Here is a 19,276-nt window from a genome sequence, read left to right as displayed (position 1 = left end):
TTAGTTTTCCCCAGGAGGTCTCCCATCCAGGTGCTGACCAGGCTCACACCTGCTGAGCTTCAGTGGGCTGCCAGCTGGGAGTTGCAGGGTGATCTGGCTGCTGGTTCCGGCTGAAGTGCACTGTAGTCCTCAGAAGGGTCTCAACAACAAACCTCTGCCAAACGTCAATTAGTACTGTCGGTATCCCAGGTCAGCTTCTGCTCCTTTGTGTGTGTGACCTGGTGTTATAATCTCTCAACGTCAATGCTAATGACGGATCCTTTCCAAACGAGGCCCGACTACACTGCTCCGCACACAGCGGGGGAGGCTGTGTTGCTGTGCAGGTATGGAGAGTGTCCTGTCACTCGTACCACGCCGGAGCACGTGCCTGGGGAAATGACCGCGCTGCCACTTCTCCCACAAAAACACAGAGCACAATCGGCCCAGCACTGCCTGACTGTTATCCAAACTGTACAGATCTCTCATATCGTTTCAACTTCATTGACCCGCTTCGAAAAATAATTCAGAGTAGCAAAACTGAAATATAAAGCTCTTAGTGTTTACTCCTCCAAAACGTTTAGGTGGTAGAACATGAAACAGATCAAACTAGTGTGCAATAGAGGCTTTTAACTATACAATCCCCCACAAAACCAGGAAAGTATAATTGTAGAGGATCCCTCAAGACTAAAATAAGATAATGCACCCATTAGCAGAATTATTCTGCATTGACATAATGCTATTCAGTAGCACAGACATTCCACATTTGGCACAATCAAGATGCTTGAAGAAAACCAGCCAAGCTACAATCATCACAGTTACATATATATCATGTTAAAAATCCCCGAGCTGCAGACAGAGCATTAATACATTATTATCAACGCCTGTCGTGTTGTTAAATACTGATCTAGAGCCCGGAGCAGGGAATCTCTAAAACTGAAGGCTGTGTGTATTCGTGTGCGTTCATGTTTCTGCGCCAGCCTCTTGCCTGTCCTGCCACCTAATGGAGGATGGAGGTACTGCAGCCGGTCCTGTACAGTATATATATATACACACACACTGGTGGGCTCGTTGAGCTGCAGGGCTCCAGACTAAAACAGTTACTTGGGGGGCACTGGCTAAAATTAAAGTGAAACGTTTAGGAGCCAAATGACTTTTTTTTTTTAGTCACCAAATTACAGAATCCAAATAGTTCGTCGGCAACGCACCCAATAAACTATCATACGCCTTTGACACATCCATTGCGTTCTTTTTCATGAGCAAGATCTGGGAGGCATCTTGTGTGAACGGTAATTCCTCGCGTGAGTTACATTGGATTTTCAGTTCTTTAAAGCCTTCCTCGGCTGTTTTTTCACAGGCGCTGAAGGTGTCTGCCTTGTGGTACACTTCGCAATCACACAATCACACAATCACGAGCGTTTTTTATGCGTCTGACGCTCTCCGCGTATTTTTTTTTTTACCGTTTCCGTTTTGAAAATGATTCGTCCCTTTGAACAACTCAGTTTTCCCTGCAGCGTCCTGACCGGCTCTAGAACAAAAGTCGCAATACATCATCTGTTAACTTCATCATAGCCAAGCCAAACGAATTCCTGAAGCCACGGAGTGCCTGAAATGCCGTTCAGACCTTGCTGACGGACGAATCGCTCGATTTAGACGCACCGTCGTCCATGTTCACATGAAGTCCGCTGGGTGAATCTTGAGGATCCGTTTCAGTGGTCGAAGGTCCACCGGGAGGGAGATTCATCCAACTCTTTAAAAAAAGTGTCATTTTACGCTTCACCATTACTCGCAGATCAGCCAGCGTGGGGAACGTGTGCAGTAGCGTCTTAGCTTGGTACCTTTTAACCAACAACATTGTGCAGTGATGAAGGGACGGACCTAAAGGTGCAATTAAGTAATTAAGTAATTAAGTAACGCCTCATCACCAGATGAAATTTGACCACATATCCACACAAAATAATGAAGTTTTGGTGTCTGTCGCTATTGCGACTAGATATTAAATTGTCGCAAATTTTTATTTTTTGTCGCATTTGTGACCATTTCAGTGGCAGTCTGGAACCCTGGAGCTGGTATTCCTCAGAGACCTGCTCCAGACTGTTTCGGCACAGAGGCGTCGATGATGTCATTCTGCAGACCTGGAACCTGCCTTCTGTCGTAACACCTGCCTGTGTCTCTTATGTCCTTCGCTTTGTTAAAGGCTGTGTAACCACACAAGAACAACAAAAAGCCATTCAGCCCATCAGCGTCATCTGCTTTGCAAGCAGATGTTGATCCAAGAACTTCGTCAGGTCTTTTCTAGAAATACCCACACAGACAGCAAGGCTTGGCAGCTGTTCCACACTCCCACTGCTCTCGGGTTAAAGAAGGGCCTCCTGTTATTCTGTTCTGAAGCAGCAAGAAACAGCCTGCACTCTATGCTTAGCCAGGGGGTGAGTTAGTGCTACACTGCGCGCACTTAACAGGGTGTCTTTTGACCTACGTCCAGTAGGCACCTGCTTGTCTCTTATCACTTCGATGGATGATGACTCCAGACCCCCCCCAGGCCCAGGCCCTGCTCCCTGCTCCCTGCTCCCGGTGTAGGTGAAAGGACAGAGAGGAGTCTCCAGGTCCAGGGTGACAGAGCACAGCAGAACGCAGACAGCCCCTCTGGCTGGAAACAGCACAGCCTGCACCCCTCCCCCAGCCAGACAGGGTCATTCCAAAGCTCACTGAGGACATGGGCACAGAACAAAAGGCCAGCAGGGCGCTCGGACATAGACACAGACGAGCTCGAAGCACACATCGAGAGACCGAATGACGTTACAGTGAGATCCTGCAGGCGGACTGTCTGGAATACAGGGCACTGGGAGGTTCTGGTCTCTACATCAGGACACGGGACGGCCCAGCCCTGCAGACCGTCCAGACAGAAGCCATCACCCCTGTTCCGGGGCCCACGGGCTCAAGGTGACAGGACGTCACGAAGGAGTGAAGACGAGTTCGGGAAAGACGTCCCAGAGACACTCAAGATTCGGCAGAGATGAAGTTGACCACAGCTGTAAAAAGCCAAATCGGGTTCAGCAGGAACAAGCCGGGAGTATTCAGATATCACTCCGTCACGGTCTGCGCTGCAGAAGCACACTGGGGTGTGAGTGAGGCTCTTCAGACTCTTTCCTGTTTGTGAAAAAGAAAGCAAGCAGGGCTATCTATGCAAAAAGAACCCCCAGCAAAAATCTGGCTGCGGATGTTCAACAGTGCAATCCAATCCATTGCCTAAGGCTTTATATGGCAGTAAAGAGTGGGGTACAATCACAGGCCAAAATAGCACTAAATGAGACAAAAAAAACCTGTAGATGCCCTGCACACATTCTCCAAGTGCAGAGAAAAACACCTGACCATGCATGCAGGGCTGAATTAGGCCAATATCCACGTCTAATCAATATACAGGAGAGAACAATAAAGCATTGATTATATCTAAAAAGAGCAGTGACCAGAGCCTCCTACCATCTCAAGGCTTTGCTGAGCCCAGAGAAGAGCTCCCTCAACCAGCTGGGCCTGAGGCTTGGTGCCCTGAGCTGCACTAATCCCAACAGCCTCAGGACAGCACTGCTACAACAGCACAAATCACAGCACACACCAAACAACACTACACACAAATACAACACAAACTAGAACAGGCTAACGTTCTAGCCCCTAAAAAGACACTGCACACTGGCCAGGGTGAGACAAAGAGAAATAAACCCTGAATAAATACAGCTTGAGTGCCTACAGCCTGGCCATAAAAACCGGGAAACACAGGACAGACTGTGCTCCCACTGCCAGCAGGGAGAAGCGGAGACAGAGACGCACTTTCATCTGCACTGTGAGAAAAACTCAGGGATGACACAAACATTTTCCCCTAAAATAACAAATCAAATCCCAGAATCCCCACTCCTGCCAGAATCAGAAGTTTCCAAACCTCCTCAAGAGAGCTACAGAACAGTATTCAAGATTCAGGATTCAAGGTTTCTCTATTTGCCATATACAACAGGTGTATTGGAATGCTCACTTGTTCAGCTGTACCCAGTAACATTAGAGAAAAAAAGGTGCACAGATGGCAAACAGGCATGGACAATAAATTCAGACAATAGACATTATAATACAGCCAAGACAGGACATAGTGCAAACAGTGCATACCTTAACGTGCAGGTGCTAATATGAGCTGTTTAAGATGCAGACTGTTTGGGGGAAGACACTGTTTTTGAATCAATTTGTCAGTGTTCTGATACTGCGATACCTTCTACCAGAACCCACTGGATCACCAGGATCACTCGTCACAGCCTAAAGGACAGTGAGAGAGCCTCTTAAACAATAATAATGTGGGTTTGTTTGTTGTAAATGTCTTCTAATTGTTAATGTTTTGGCCACACTGTAATTCATCGGTCATGCCAATAAAACTCGTTGGACTTGAAATTGAAATTTCATACAATATCCATAAACACTTACTGATCCGCCTGGCAGAGCTACTTTTCTCTACAGTCAAGTATACATTTAAAAAAAGTCACCCTTTAAGAAATGAGAATCGAAAGCTGTTGTTACTCAAGTGACTGATCGGTTAAGGCAGGGCGCTGCAGTAATGACACAGGAGAGAGGGGTGTACCAGTTACCAGGCACTGGAGAGAGAGCCCTGACCTCTGTTCTCAGTGCTCTCCGTCTCCATGCATCTCAGAGTTGCTACAAACAGACGGCCTGCTCTGTGGTTTCCAGGCTATTTGAACTGAAGAGCTGCAGTTGCAGGGAGAGGCTGGGCAGAGCTGGAGCTTCTCGACCACAAGCTCACAGGCTCTGGAGAGGCAGGTCAGACAGCTGGGATCGCAACAATGGGAAGAAATGACATTCTCCCATTCATCCACACAAAAGCACAACTCAGAAACCAAAACCAGAGAACTGCCCGGTTCATTGTTAGGCTCCACAAAGCACATTTACTGGGACACAGAACTGAAGACAACATTTCATTATAAGGCTCATTATATGATTCAGGTGTCTCAGAAAGAACATACAGTATCACTATATATACTGCATTATCCTTTTCCTTCTTTAGGCAAGCAAAACTAGAAAAAGCCTTAAGAAGACCTAGAATTTAAGACAGATCACAAACAAGAGGGGGCCGTTAGTCCCATCTAGCTAGTTTGATTTCTCTTTTCTCAAACCTCTGGGCTGGTAGCATTAAATCAAGCTCAGTACTTACTGAAGAAAATAAGAGGAGAGCATTTGGCTCATCTGGCTTGCTTGATTTCTCATAGTAATGGACCTTTTCTTAAAAACGTATTTAAAAACAGAAGAATGATTACATACGATAAGAGGCCGTCCAGCCCATCTATTCGGTTTGGCTGCTGGTAGCAAACTGCTCTGAGGGTCTCATTATTGATTACTGAAAAAAGCCAGGGTATCAGCTTAGACAATATATCGCCCTTACCAGAGTGCCAGCCTGTCACATTTTATTTCACCTTTTACAATGAAAAACTGAACGCTCAAACTGAATACTGTTGTGGAGGGGAGGTTAAATGTTAGCAAAATATGCAAAGAAAAACAGAAAAGTAAAATACGTTGATTGCATAAGTACTCACAGTCCAGAATCAGTCCTGGTGGAAGCACCTCTGGTCACAACTACAGCTGCTAGACTTCTGGGGTAAATCTCTACTAAGGTTGAATGCTGGGATGGTGCAATATTTGCAAAATTGTTTGACCTCTGTCAGGTGGGTCGGGGTTGATTCATTATTAAAGTCTCGTCACAGATGAGACATGGTCCTATAATATAACGCAGGCAGCCAGCTCCACACCTGACAGTAAACATGGTGCCGACTGGAGCGGTGCTTTGCAGTGGATTTGGGCCAGACGTCGAGCTGTGCATTTAGACCAAACAGATTCCGATTTCGTCTTGACTGACCACAAAAGCCTTTGCCACATGTCTGCAGTATCACTTAAATGCCTGGTTGTAGACTCCATGTGGGGTCTGACAGGGATTTTCCACTCCGCCACAGACTGCAGACTGATTTTGCTGTGGAATCGTGGACATTTTCTTCCACCTCTGGTGCCCGAGCTCTGTAGCTCTGGTCAAAGCTGTCGTCTGCCTCATCGCCCTGCACTGCGCTCAGCTGCTCGAATTGGGCGGGCGGCCAGTCTGGGCACACCCGGGCAGTTTCTGCGTGGAGCAATACACCTTCCACTCCTCCACCAGCAACAGCACTGCGTTCAGGGGCACTGAAATGCTTCTATATTCTGCTCAGTATCTGTGCCTTTCTACAACCTTACCCTTGTTTTGAAAGCTCCTTGGTCTTCATGCTTGAATCTTTGCTCGAAATTGCCTACCTGACTGAGGAACATTACAGAGGCAGTACTTATTCTGAACCACTATTGCATCTAAAGCAGATTTGGTGCACCTAAACTAATTCAGGTTTGTCATACCAAAGAGGCTGAATATTTAAGCAATTCTGATCAATTATAAGCAATTATTGTTTACTGCATCAACATCATTCTGTTTCTTTCTATCAAAGGTCCACAAAATATATCGTCAGAAAATATTTTTGAACTTCATATTACCTTTCCTACATTTATGACTAGTGTGTTGCAAATAATGTATCTCAGTGCCGTCAGTATTGTAATAACATTGCTGGGACCTTTCCAAAGGTCTTTTCCGAGGTTGGGGCCAGTGGTCTTGAACTCCAATTCAAACTATCCAGTTAACTTACAAGTAAGGAACGTAACCCCTTCTCCATGATTATACAGAGAGACCCTGCAAACCCAGCTGGGCTCTGGCCCTTGCGAACAGAAATAAGAGGATTCTTTATTCTGCAGGATATTGTCACCTTGAATAAACAGGGGTCCCTCTTGCTGGTCCCCAAGGGCTGTAAACTAAAAGGTTAGGAGTGCATCTTTAATGCGTTGTTTTATTAACTATGAAGAATGATCCAATGTGACAACGTCATCCTTAATTGTCCCATTAACACTTCTTCGCAAGTCGTAAAATAAGCCACAGGCACTAAAACATTCTGAGGCTGGGAAGGAGTTTTGAACTTGTCACATCTATCAAACAACGGGAGCAATGCAGTTAATTGGGAGCTTGGGGTGAAACGAGGAGGGGTGCCACCCCAGATCCCAGATGACTGCTGTCTGCGCCCCAGTTCTGTGGCAAGCTTTATTTCCACACACACCCCCCACGCGCTGGCTGCCTGAGTCAATCACACCTCAATTCAGAAGGAATCAGGCAAGAGAACAGCCTCTACCTGACAATCTGTCAGCCTTGCTGTGACCGAGAGGGTATTTGTGACAGGGGACAAAGGGAGTCAGGAAGCAGAGGAGAAGAGAGGAATCAGGGGAGGGACAGAGAGCTCTGTTCTCTCCTGCTGGAACACTCATGTATTGGTTCTGCCAAATACTTCTCATGCCACTAAGGCGAATTTTGAATTTCAAAATGTGAGAGAAATACCAACGGAGAAACAATGAGGGAAAAGTGGAAGAGAGAGAGAGGAAACTGGGGAGTTTCTATTGTCCTGCCAGAGTACAGGGCTAGAGACATGCTGCTTTTGTGTAGAACACAAACAACATGCTGTTTATTTTAAGTCTCCTCTATTGTGCTCTGAATACTCCGCAATTGTGGCGGCACTGGTTCAGCCTGTCAGGGCAATGAGCTGAGCGCTCACAAACTGAAGGTCTGCAGTCTCCAAGAGCCCTTCCCTCCTAGATACGTCGGCCCAGCTTTTATCTGTCTGTAACTCCATGCACACAACACACAACAGAGCAGGCACCTGCAGTAGGCTCCACAGCTGAAACGCTGTGTCTCGTTTCGTTTCCTTTCAGCATGGAATAAGCCTTCACCTGGTCCAGAGGTAAAGCCGCATGCAGAAAAGCAGGACTGCTTCAGGGTGTGGAAAGGGCTCTGCAGCCGAAAACGTGTGTTTTTTCTGCTATCTGGTGCAGAACTGACCCCTCTTCCTTTGCACACTGACATAGACCCCACCCACACCTCTGTGCATTGCTGCCCACTCCCTACCTCCCTGAACAAAGTTCGCATGGTCCAAAACTCAGCTGCTCTTCTTCTGACACACTCGAGGCCCTGTGACCACGTCACCCGAGTCCTGACTCGTCCGCACGGTCTTCTCATTACCCACAGCACTCAGTTCCAAATTGTACGTTTCAAGTCCTACACAACACATCCACACAATACCTAGCATCTCTCCGGACTCTCTGTTTCAAGCAGGGCCGTTTATTAGTATCGTACCTTCTGATTGATGCCAGCATCCCAGGACGCTCACTTTCAGCAACTCTGAAACTCTCTCCCTGCCGCTCTGAGAAATGTGACAGTTTCTAATAACAATAATAATTGCTCACACTTATATAGCCCTTATCTGGACACTCCACTCAAAGCGCTTTACAGGTGATGGGGACTCCCCTCCACAACAGCACCCAGAGTTCACCAGCTCTCAGTGGGGAGGAGAACAGAGTGACGAAGCCAGTTCAGAGGGGGGGATTATTAGGAGGCCATGACTGGTGAAGGCCAGGGGGAAAATGTGGCCAGAAACACCCTGGGAGTTTTAATGTCCACAGGGAGTAAGGACCTTGGTTTTACGTCTCATCCGAGGGACGGCGCCTGTTTACAGTCTAGTGTCCCCGTCACCATACTGGGGCATTAGGACCCACACAGACTGCAGGGTGAGCGCCCCCTGCTGGCCCCACTAACACCTCTTCCAGCAGCAACCTTAGCTTTCCCAGGAGTCTCCCATCCAGGTACTGACCAGGCTCACACTTCTGAGCTGCAGTGGGGTGCCAGTTCTGAGTTGCAGGGTGATACAGTTTTAATATCTAGACTAAAAACTGCTGACGTAAATGGGCACTGAAATAAATCCTTGTAAATCCCTGTATCCAATAGGCATGTACAGCAAAGGCAGGAGGAGATATGTCTACCTACATTATCTAGACTGCATACATTAGAAATTCTTGACGGCCTCCTGTCTCACTCTGTCTCACTCATTTCAGACACTGTGCCTCAGGCCTTATCAGCTTCAACAGTGAAACATGAAATTCCAGCCCGATTCCATAAATGCCAACTGCGTGTGGAGAGGTCACTCTTCCTTATAGAGGACAGAGGCTGGGGAATGTGCAGAACACTGCACCTCATCAGGTGAGGCTGTAAGAGCCAACACCCTGAGCGCATAGAAACGCTAATCGGCTCCACCCCTGGGTGAGAGACGCTGAGCAATAACTCAACAGAGCCGGCGGCCCAGCGTGTGATCTCCTGTCACAGCCGGGGGAGCAGAAAGTGAGCCCGTCTGAAAAGATTTTACTGTTGTAAAACGTTTGCAAATGTTCTGCTAGGTGTTACTGCTTTAGCTACATTGTAAATTCATCTCATGCCAATAAAGCGCTCAGAATTTGAATGAGCAGCCCAGCTCAGGTCTGTTCAAGAGAAAAGTTACTGCTGCTCTGGACTCCGTCCAGAGGAGAACAACCAGATCCCTTCCAGGTCTTGGGAGAGCGTCCCACACTGACAGGCTGGAGGAACTGAGCAGAGAAGACAGTGGGGGGCGCGGATACAAGTATTCAAAATGCTCAAAATCACTCAGCCCAGCGGATTTCTTCTGCTGAAGGGTGAAACACAAACCGGGGAGCACCAGTGGAAACTGTGTGGAGGTGCATTTAAAACTGAGGACAGGAGGCACTTCTTTACGCACGGGGTGGTGGGAGTGTGGAACAAGCTGTCCATTGTTGGTTGAGGCCGCTTCCCCGGCTTCTATCGATTAATGGCTGGACGAGATCCCAAGGATCAATTAGCCACTAACGACCAAAGGGGCTCGAAACAGAGCCTCTTTCTGATTGCAGCTTTTCTTGTGTGTGAAGTGCAAACACTTCTACAGATAAGGCTGAGGTCAGGGTTCGAGACAGAGCTGAAGCCATTAAACACTGGCGAGCGCACCTGTGTATACAGCAGTGGTTCAGAGTTTACCAGGCGCTTTTTCTGCGTGTTGACGGTTTTCTGCCGGGCCTCACATGTTCGTATACAGTGCGTGCACGGGAGCACACACCCGTGCATGCTCTCTTCCTCCTCCTGCACCGAGCCCGTGCTGCTCTAGAAAGGCCTGGCTGCTGTCTGGTGACTGGGACAGGAAACCTCTGTCCCCGGCACCTGCTCTTTCGTCCCGGGACTGCAATACCGGGCTCAGATTTCAGGGCAGGAGGAGGCTGTCCCAAAGGGGAGGACAGTGTTACTCCAGCGTTCGGTTCGGATATTTGTTCCGGTTGTGAATGCGATTGTGAAGGCCAGCTGGCGGCGGGTTCCTCTGTTCAGCAGCGGGCTGGTGGAGTGCTGGGCTGCTGCATGCTGACGCACACGGATGCTGTTAACGCTACTGTCACCGATACAGCAGGCTAACCAGCTCTGCACCTCAGAGGCTGTGGGGTCCGACGGCTTCCCTTCACTGCCCAGCTGAAGAAATGATGAGTAGCAGTCTCCCTAGGCCAGCGGACTGAGAAAACACACAGGGCTACAGCTCTCAACAAGCCGGGTTTGGCACCGACGCCAAAAAAACATTCCTGCCAGAACACAGGAACAACCTTTCTCATTAAGACCTAGCCACGTGCAGCACTGTGCAAACTTATTAGCGGTCTCCTTGTCTTCCGCACTTTTCATTCGATATTCCTACGAAATCCCACCGCTGTGACGGCAAATTCTGGGGTCACTGTAAAAATGATCCATTTACAGCCCACTCTTCTGATGGCGCAGTGCAATTAAAAGAGACACAAGAGCAAGAGCAGAGGAAACGATATGATCAAAGGGGAAAACACATGGGAGTAGAACACTAGTTCGAGCTTCTGCGCAAGAAAACAGGGAATCGTGAATCCGCATAATTTAATTCACCCTGGCGTGCCGCTTGGGAAACAAGTTCTGAATAGACAGAACTTTATATTCCGAAAGGGATGCCATCCCACATCCACAACACACTTCCAAGAAAATAATTGCCCATAGATAGGTTTGCGAGAAAACCTGAGTGAACTCGTCTTTGCGGTTAATTAACACTTATTACGTGCACAAGCTAAACGAATGCCAACTCCTGTGAGCTGGGACACGGCTATGTGCCCGTGCTACACAGACACTTCAGAATCAAGCAGTTCCTTTTTTTGGGGTCCTCCTGAAGCTTTATTTTTTGCCCATTTTTTCCGGTTGAAAGTTTTAAAAGCCACCTGGCAGGTATCCACTCTTGGAGACTCACCGAGGGGCAGTTTAAAGAAAGGCAAGCGCGCTCGGACCACCAGGACATCGATGACAGCAGCAGACGGCCTCTCCCCCCCCGTCCAGGCCCTGGCCTCCTGGTCACCTACACCTGCCCCCCACACACACACACACACACTCTGCAGTGTCACAGGCGGCTCACTCACCCCGAGCCCCGCTCCCATCCCAGGGGGTGGCGCGCAGGAGGGAAGGAGCTGGCTGGCGCGGGGTGTGGGCGCGCCGGCCCGTGCAGGAAAGACAACTGGACCGGAGCTACAAAGCGCGTCTTTGCAAGAGTTGGTTTCAGAAGGGGTGTAGAGTGTGAGCATGTGTGTGTGGGGGGGTACCGACTGAGAATAATAAGAAGAATAATTCCTCACACTTATATAGCGCTCTTCTGGACACTCCACTCAAAGCGCTTTACAGGTAATGGGGATCCCCTCCACCTCCACCAGTGTGCAGCCCCACCTGGATGATGTGACGGCAGCCATAGTGCGCCAGAACGCTCCCCACACACCAGCTCTCAGTGGGGAGGAGAGCAGAGTGGTGAAGCCAGTTCACAGATGGGGATTATTAGGAGGCCACGACTGGTTAGGGCCAGGGGGAAAATTGGCCAGGACACCGGGGTTACACCCCTACTCTTTTTGAGAAACGCCCTGGGATTTTTAATGACCACAGAGAGTCAGGACCTCGGTTTTTCATGACAGTTCATAACAGGAGAGGAATTTTGTTTCTGTTCTTTAAGGGGAGTAAAGGGGACAACAGAGCAGCCCTGCTCCCTCGCTGCTCCCCGAGGGGGGAATTTCTGCAGGGCCCGCGGGGTTAGGGTTCCTGTCGAATTCTTCCTCCCACCCCGCTGAATCCACTTCGACGGGATTCAAAGAAATTCTCATGGCTTCTACACGTTTTTCGGGTTATCCCGCGCGAAATCAGGAAAGCTGGAGGCAAGCAGACAACCAACAAACAGGCAGATGAAGAGTTCAGGTCGGAGTTCACTTCAGGAGTCGAACTGACAGCCCCCGGGTCGCGCAGAGGCCCGAACAGCGAGGTTCCAGCGAGCAGGATTTGGGAGCCTCTGCACAGACAGACGCTGTGCCCAGGGATCCCGTTCACAAGCCCGTTCTGCCCCAGCCAGCGCCGTGTCAGCCCCGGGTGGGGGTGGGACGCCAGCTCATGACCATGACGTCACCCGGGCTCCCCTGCCCCGGTCCCGCGCGTGGCGGAGCCTCGAGCTGTGCGCGCGCGAGCAGAGCGCCTCTCGCCTCCAGCATCACATCGCTTCGGCACGGCGGCCAGGCGCTCTTGAACGCGGAAGCATTCAGAAACACGGGACCGGCACACCGCTAGAGCTGCTACGTTACCGTCGCTTGCGTATTCAGTGTTTTTTTTTCCGCCCCCACCCAGCCGGTTTTGGGTGAAACTCTCTCTCGCACCTCTCGCACCTCTCGCACCAACGATAGATGTCAACGTCAGTCAATTCTCGTCTTGCAGCAGCGGAGCCCTGTACACCCCACCCCCCTCTCCGAACCACCAGCAGGGCAGCAACTCGGCTCGGGGGCTCGAACTGCACATCACCTCACATCACAGCCCGGTCCGGCTCCAGCAGCCCAGCGCCCGGGCGAGGAGGTGGTCTGGGCGGGCTGGCACCAGCGGTAGACGCGGCACAGCCTGTCCCGCCGGCTCCAGAGCCACCGTCCTCCCCCCCCCCCCTTTGGGGCTGCGGATCGTTGCCAATAGCAACTTCCGACACCACGGCCGGGCAGCCCCGGGAAGAGGAGTCGGAGCCGCTACCCCGCTCCCTCCCTCGGCACCCAGGGCACCACGACACCCCCCCCGCTCCGCCATCGCGTCTGTGCGCCGAGTGTGCCAGTGTCAGCTCCCCCTCTCCCGCTGTCAGCGCTGTCAGAGGGGGCGCCTCCGCCGCCGCCCTGCAGCCCCGGACCGCTGCCTACCTCCGCTGATGGGCTGCCTTGTCCTTCTTCCCCTTCGGCCGCCGCTTGCGGGCCTGGATGGCCAGCACTGCGGTGGGGATCGCGGGAGGGCGACCCGGGAGCCAGGCAGAAGCAGGGGAGGGAGAGAGAGAGAGAGAGAGACGGACAGACAAGAGCGACACATCAGTTTGCCGGTTTCAAAAGCATCGCCCGCCCTCCGCACCGCCGCCACCACCGCCGTGTGGAGCGCACAAACACACCCGAGCCCCCCGAACCTGCCCCCCCAGCCCGGCCCAGGACGCCCGAGGCTTTGCGTAAGAAAGACAGCCGGTTACCCTTCCGAGAGCTCATGTTGGTATCCTTCTCCACCTCGGCGAAGGCGGCCGGGATCTCTCTCTCCGTCCGTCTCTCTCTTCCCTTCACCGCCTCTCTCGGGGATGCGCGCTCCCCCGGCCGTCGTCGGGAGGCGCGCACCCTCCTCCCAGCCAGACAGGGGGGACTCGGGGGCGCGCTCCGCTGTCAAGACCCAGCGTCGCGGGCGCGCGCAGGCTTACCTGAGCCGAGGCAGGTGCAGCGGGAGAGAGAGCAGCGGTTGGTTGTTTTGGGCGCGCGTCCCCGGCGCGAGGTGACGGGTGAGGTGATCGTTGTGGCCCGCAAAACAAAAACGATGACGCAGGCAGGTCAGTTACTCGTGGTAACGGCGACCCGCGCGCCGAACGGTTAGTCTCCGCGGTCCGAAAACAGCGGTTCACACCACAGTCTTGGATTTAACCGCAAAGTGAATATATGAAAAAAAAAAATAGAGCAGTATTCCCGTTTTGTGTTGCCATGTGATCTCCAATATTTACAAAAGGTCCCGTGCTCCGAGATTGTATTTCAATTAATGTAGCTCTGGAAGTCCAGGAACAATTGAAAATAAATGAATAAAGTGTAATGTGCTGTTTGTGATTAAAATATTGCGCGGTATTACTCTAATTTACTGCATCGTTGTGTTGAGGGCGGTGTATTGGATTTTTAATTTCTATAGTTCGTGAGAGTACAGCGGTGAGGACAGATTTTGAGGTGTAGTTGTGCTGAATCATTGTATACACTGCACGACCTGAACTAAGCTTAATAAAGGTCAGAGTAACAACACAATACAGTGAGGATTCAACGTCTGTCTTTTATCCGACAATAACTAGGAAGCCACGCACTGAGGGAATACTAGTTCTTGTGGTTTTAAAGAGATTCGAGCTCCCAAACAAAAGACATCCAAGAAGATTAACAGTTCTAATCCATCAAAAGGAGATACAATTGTTTCCTTTCTTTCCCATTCACTTTTCTTCCGCGGAAAGCTAACACAGAGTGCCAAAAGGCATACACTCTCCACATAAAGGCCTTTAAAAGTGTGTGGGAGTCTCTGAAATCGGGCATCTGTATTGTTTCAGGATTTATATTTATCATTTTGTTCTACCTTTTAAACCTTTAAACTTGTGGTCCTGACTAAGCTCTCATTATAGGGCAATTGTAAGAGCTGTGGACAAATTCGGTTCTGTGGCTGCACGATCCTGTCTCCTTCAAGTGCCTCTTTCCTTCAGTTGGTGAACCTGTTTCTACCTGCCGCCCTGTGTGTACCTGGGGCTGCTGGGACAAAATGGGAGCTGCACATCACCCAGGTGAGGCAGCACTTCAGGGGTGAAAGAAGTGGGTCTCTGCTTTGGGATGAAGAACTCAGCACACATGTAGTTGTATTTATTATTATTATTATTATTATTATTATTATTATTATTATTATTATTATTATTATTATTATTATTATTATTATTAAAAGGAGAAGAAGGGGTGTTTTGTTTCTTTTTGTTTTGTATCCCTCAGGCTACTTTAATGTAATGCCCATCTGAATAATCATCATCATCATCATCATCATCATCCTTATTATTATATTGTGCCTTTAACCGTATCTTTTCAAAGCACTTTAGGGGAACAGTAAAAAAACAGATAACACAAATGAAAACAGCAACAAAGGAGATAACAAAATTAGCACAAAGCAACACAAGGGATTAGAAATGCAGTAGAAGACGCCATTAGCAAACACAGACACCAATTCAATACAAGCCTTTCAATACAAGAAGGTTTTGAGTCTGGACTTCAGCATTGCTATCCTTGGGGATAGATTTCCAAAGCTGTGGGGCGTAGCAGAAGGACTTGTCAACTGTGGAGTGTAAACGCGCTTGGGGAAGAAAGGGGAGACCAGAATCAGATGAACGAAGATTTCGAGGTGGGGAGTAGGAAGATAATAAATCGGACAGGTACTGAGGTGCCAAGTCATGCAGAGCCCTCTAGGTGAGCAGGAGGATTTTGAAGTCGACACGAAACCTGCCAGGAAGCCAGTGCAAGGCCTCCAGGACAGGAGTAATGTGATCACTTGCACGCAACCAGGTCAAACTTCCAGGTGCTGAATTCTGGACATACCAAAGTATGTTTGGTGTGGATCTAGACACCTCAGTGAGTAGGGAGCTGCAGTTATCATTTCTGCAAAAAATGAATGTGTTAACCAGCTTTGCTGTTAATTTAGAGACAAAAAATAAAATGTGTTCTGGCAATATTTCTAAGATGGAAGAATGATATATTTACAATATTTTGCGCATGTATGTCAAAGGTCAACAACCCCAAATTCTTTTTTTTTTTTACTGAGATTCAAGCACAATGCCGTCCACATGTAGGGTTACTGAATTGGCCCTGGATACAGTAGTTGAGGTGCTGATAAGAATCACTTCAGTCTTGTTGCAGTTTAAATGAAGAAAACTTTGGGTCATCCAGTATTTTATGTCAGAGCTGCAATTAGAGAGCACAGAGACAGCTGCTTCAGTGTCATGTTTAGGCTGCACGTAGATTTGAGTATCCACTAGTTAAGAAATGATCATTCTGACCATGTGATTTTAAAAAGTGACCAAGCAAGAAGACCTAACTGCAAAACAGTAGGTAAAAATGCTGCATATTACAGTATAAATTGGTCCAGACATCAGTTGCTTTGGATAAGCACATTACTCAAGTGAATTAATAAAAATATTATTGTAGCATAGTGCAGGGTTATTACAATAGCCCGCTTTCCAGTCTTACTGCATTCTATTGTATTATTGCTGCCCACGGCAATTCGGCTATTAAAAATAATCATAATGTTGTCATGGAAAAAAATGACTTCATATCAGGCAATTCAGCAGAGCTAGTAATAACAGTTCAGACAAGGCGTGCACTCACTCGGTCCTTCCCTCATTGATAAGATGAAGCTGTGTAGCTCAGAATAATTCCTGAAAATGAGCTCAGATTGTGTAGTTTGGCTGAGCCACGTGGCATGAGTTTTCTGTCCCAGCCCAGCCAGTATTCCCTCTGTGCCAGGCCTCCTAGTTATTGTCGGATGAAACTGTGACCTGGGAGTGTTATCTGGTTGCAGTTCTGCACAGTGCTGTCCTCTCATAGGGTCATTCTGTCCACCACGTAAATGGCCTCTGTCCGGGGAAATTAGAAGTATTTAAATTTCCTCTAAAGGCTTTGACAGAAGTCCGTGCCGGGTCTTGTGGTAGACCCTATGCGATGCGGTAAGAGCTGGAGAAAACAGCAGGCGTGGTAAAAGGGAACACACAGGGGTTTAATAGTGCACAATAATAGTGACAGTCCGTGAGACAGTGAACGGGGGAGACAAAGAACGGCATCCAAATCAAAACAGGTCCAAAGGCAGGTCAGGGCACAGTCCGGGAGTCCAGCGGCGAGTAATCCATCCTGGGACACGACAAGGTTAAAATCCCTGGAAGGGGGGAACACACGGAGAGACAAGACACAGAGGTCCAAGGGTGACGGGGCGGGATCCTCCAGACCCCGGGCTCAGGAAGCGGGAGGTGTCGGGGATGAGGCCTGTGCCCTCAGGAGACGGATGTAGGGTATCCTGGTGCCAGGGGGCCCTCGTGACATCCGTACCCTAATGTTGAGCCCCGAGGACTGGAGGAGCTGGTCTTTAAGTAATACACATAACAAGATACACCTGGGGAGTTAGCAACAATTACAGGAACAATAACGAGTGGAGCGCCCTCTAGGGAGGGATGTCGGGCGTGACAACAAGTGGAAATACAGATGGAAGTGCATTGAACACAGAGAACTGAGAGTTATAACTTTCTTTACACAAAAGGTTGTGGGAGTATGGAGCAGGATATCCACCCATGTTTTTGAAGCTGATACCCTGGCTTCTTTCAGGAAACAGCTGGATGAGATCCTCGGATCAATTACCTACCTCTCGTTTGTAACCGTTCTTATGTTCGGGAGCTTCGTGAGACAAATACCACCAGACTTCACACGCCGCCTAACCCCCAGCCAGAGCGCATGAGCATGGACGTCATACGCACGATTGCATCAGCTCGGTCCGGCTGGATCAGACACACTCATCGTGCGATCCCAGCCCCTGCGCCCAGTGTGCTTGGTTTTTGTTTTTGGAGTTTCTTGGTAGTCGGCTGACTGAAGACTCTCCCCTGACACCCAGCTCAGAGAGGAAGCAGCCGGACCAGACCTGCGGCTGGGCAAGAACCGAAATGCCAGGGAATGGCAGAGGGGTTGCGGGTTCAGATCCCAAGTGGGGTGCTCCTGTCTTGCCCATGAATGAGGTACTTTGCTCACATCTGCTGTGTAAATGGGTCTTTAGGTCAGATGGTAAAATACATGAATAATGATGAATAATGAAAAGAGAGGGTTACTCAACTCCTTGGTATGTCTGTTGCTGGTATCCTTTGCTACCTGACCTCGGGGACTTTCTCACTACCTTGCATTAATAATAATAATAATAATTGCTTACATTTATAACGCGCTTTTCTGGACACTCCACTCAAAGCACTTTACAGGTAATGGGGACTCCCCTCCACCACCACCAGTGTGCAGCCCCACCTGGATGATGTGACGGCAGCCATAGTGCTCCAGTACACTCCCCACACACCAGCTCTCAGTGGGGAGGAGAGCAGAGTGATGAAGCCAGTTCAGAGAGGGGCATTATTAGGAGGTCTTGACTGGTAAGGACCAGGGGGAAATTTGGCCAGGACACCGGGGTTACACTCCTACTCTTTTTGAGAAACTCCCTGGGATTTTTAATGACCACAGAGAGTCAGGACCTCGGTTTTACATCTCATCCAAAGGACGGCACCCGTTTACAGTATAGTGTCCCCGTCACTATACTGGGGCATTAGGACCCACATGGACCGCAGGGTGAGCGCCCCCTGCTGGCCCCACTAACACCTCTTCCAGCATTACTCACCCATGTTGTGCTGAGCTGTAGCTACGCCAGCAGTTACAGTGCGGCACAGCCAGTATTGCATGTACTTTAGCCACGTGTTCCCCAGCTGGGCCGGCTCTGGATCCTATGTGTCTGAAGTGATTTTGTACACTCGCACAGGAAAAACTGAACGCGCAGTCCATACGGTAAGGGAAGGCCCAGGAGATGGCGTCAGGCTGCAGTCTTGGTGAGCTCCGTTATCTGCCCGTGCTGTGACGTGGGAGTGTGATAGGAAATGGCTCTCGCTGTGCGGGTGACAGGCCAGGCTCTCGTGTGCGGTGGTGTCTCTGCCTCACTCAGGGGATCGCAGACCCTTGGACCCCTGTTTTAAAACTGACAGACCTCACAAAGAAATAGCCATATTTAATTGAAATACGCTATTGAAAATACCGTTTTAATTACCAAAGGCGATCAACCAGCTTTTGCTTCATTTACAATTGATGTGCCGTTTGCAGTACTGTCCCATTTCCTGGTTAATTGCCCCTTTTTCTGCAGGATGATGATATGCCGGTTGCCTGCCTGTGGTTATCGAGCTGTATGCTCTGTCCCTGTGAGGACAGTAAATTTGCATTCGAGATGTACCAGAGATTAACAACGTTACGAGAGGACACCTTTCACTCCCTCTCCTGTTTGGTAGTCAGCAGCTGATTGATCCAGGAAACGCGCTCAGTTGTTTCTCGAAAGAACCCAAGGTATCGGCTTCAACCACATGGCAAAGTGGCTCATCTCATACTCCCACAAACCTCGGAGTAAAGGAACACCTCCTGTTCTTGGTTTTAAATAGTTTCCACTGGTGCCCTATGGTTAGCGTTTCACTGGTCCTTCTAAAAAAAAATCCCCTGGGTTGATTTTGGGAATTTCGAA

At 49.3% G+C, this 19,276-nt stretch overlaps 1 protein-coding gene across 3 annotated transcripts in view; it reads right to left on the bottom strand.

Annotated features, from left to right (window-relative positions):
- srpk2 (SRSF protein kinase 2) overlaps positions 1-13,734 on the bottom strand; it is a 69,689-nt gene extending 55,955 nt beyond the window's left edge. For 2 of the 3 annotated variants that reach the window (XM_069192617.1, XM_069192623.1), the window contains exons 1-2: positions 13,461-13,734; positions 13,147-13,213 (exon numbers count right to left, since the gene is read on the bottom strand). In XM_069192617.1, the coding sequence (XP_069048718.1) occupies positions 13,147-13,213; positions 13,461-13,476 (83 nt within the window). In that variant the 5' untranslated portion in view covers positions 13,477-13,734. The remainder of the gene's footprint in view (positions 1-13,146; positions 13,214-13,460) is intronic. The other variant, XM_069192622.1, reaches the window with a different exon arrangement.
- Between the last annotated feature and the right edge of the window lie 5,542 nt (positions 13,735-19,276).

This window comes from Lepisosteus oculatus, chromosome 7 (genome assembly GCF_040954835.1).
Source record: "Lepisosteus oculatus isolate fLepOcu1 chromosome 7, fLepOcu1.hap2, whole genome shotgun sequence".
Classification (NCBI taxonomy): Eukaryota; Metazoa; Chordata; class Actinopteri; order Semionotiformes; family Lepisosteidae; genus Lepisosteus; species Lepisosteus oculatus.
The sequence above is the reverse complement of the archived record's forward strand: the minus strand, read 5'-3'. Positions and strand labels throughout refer to the sequence as shown.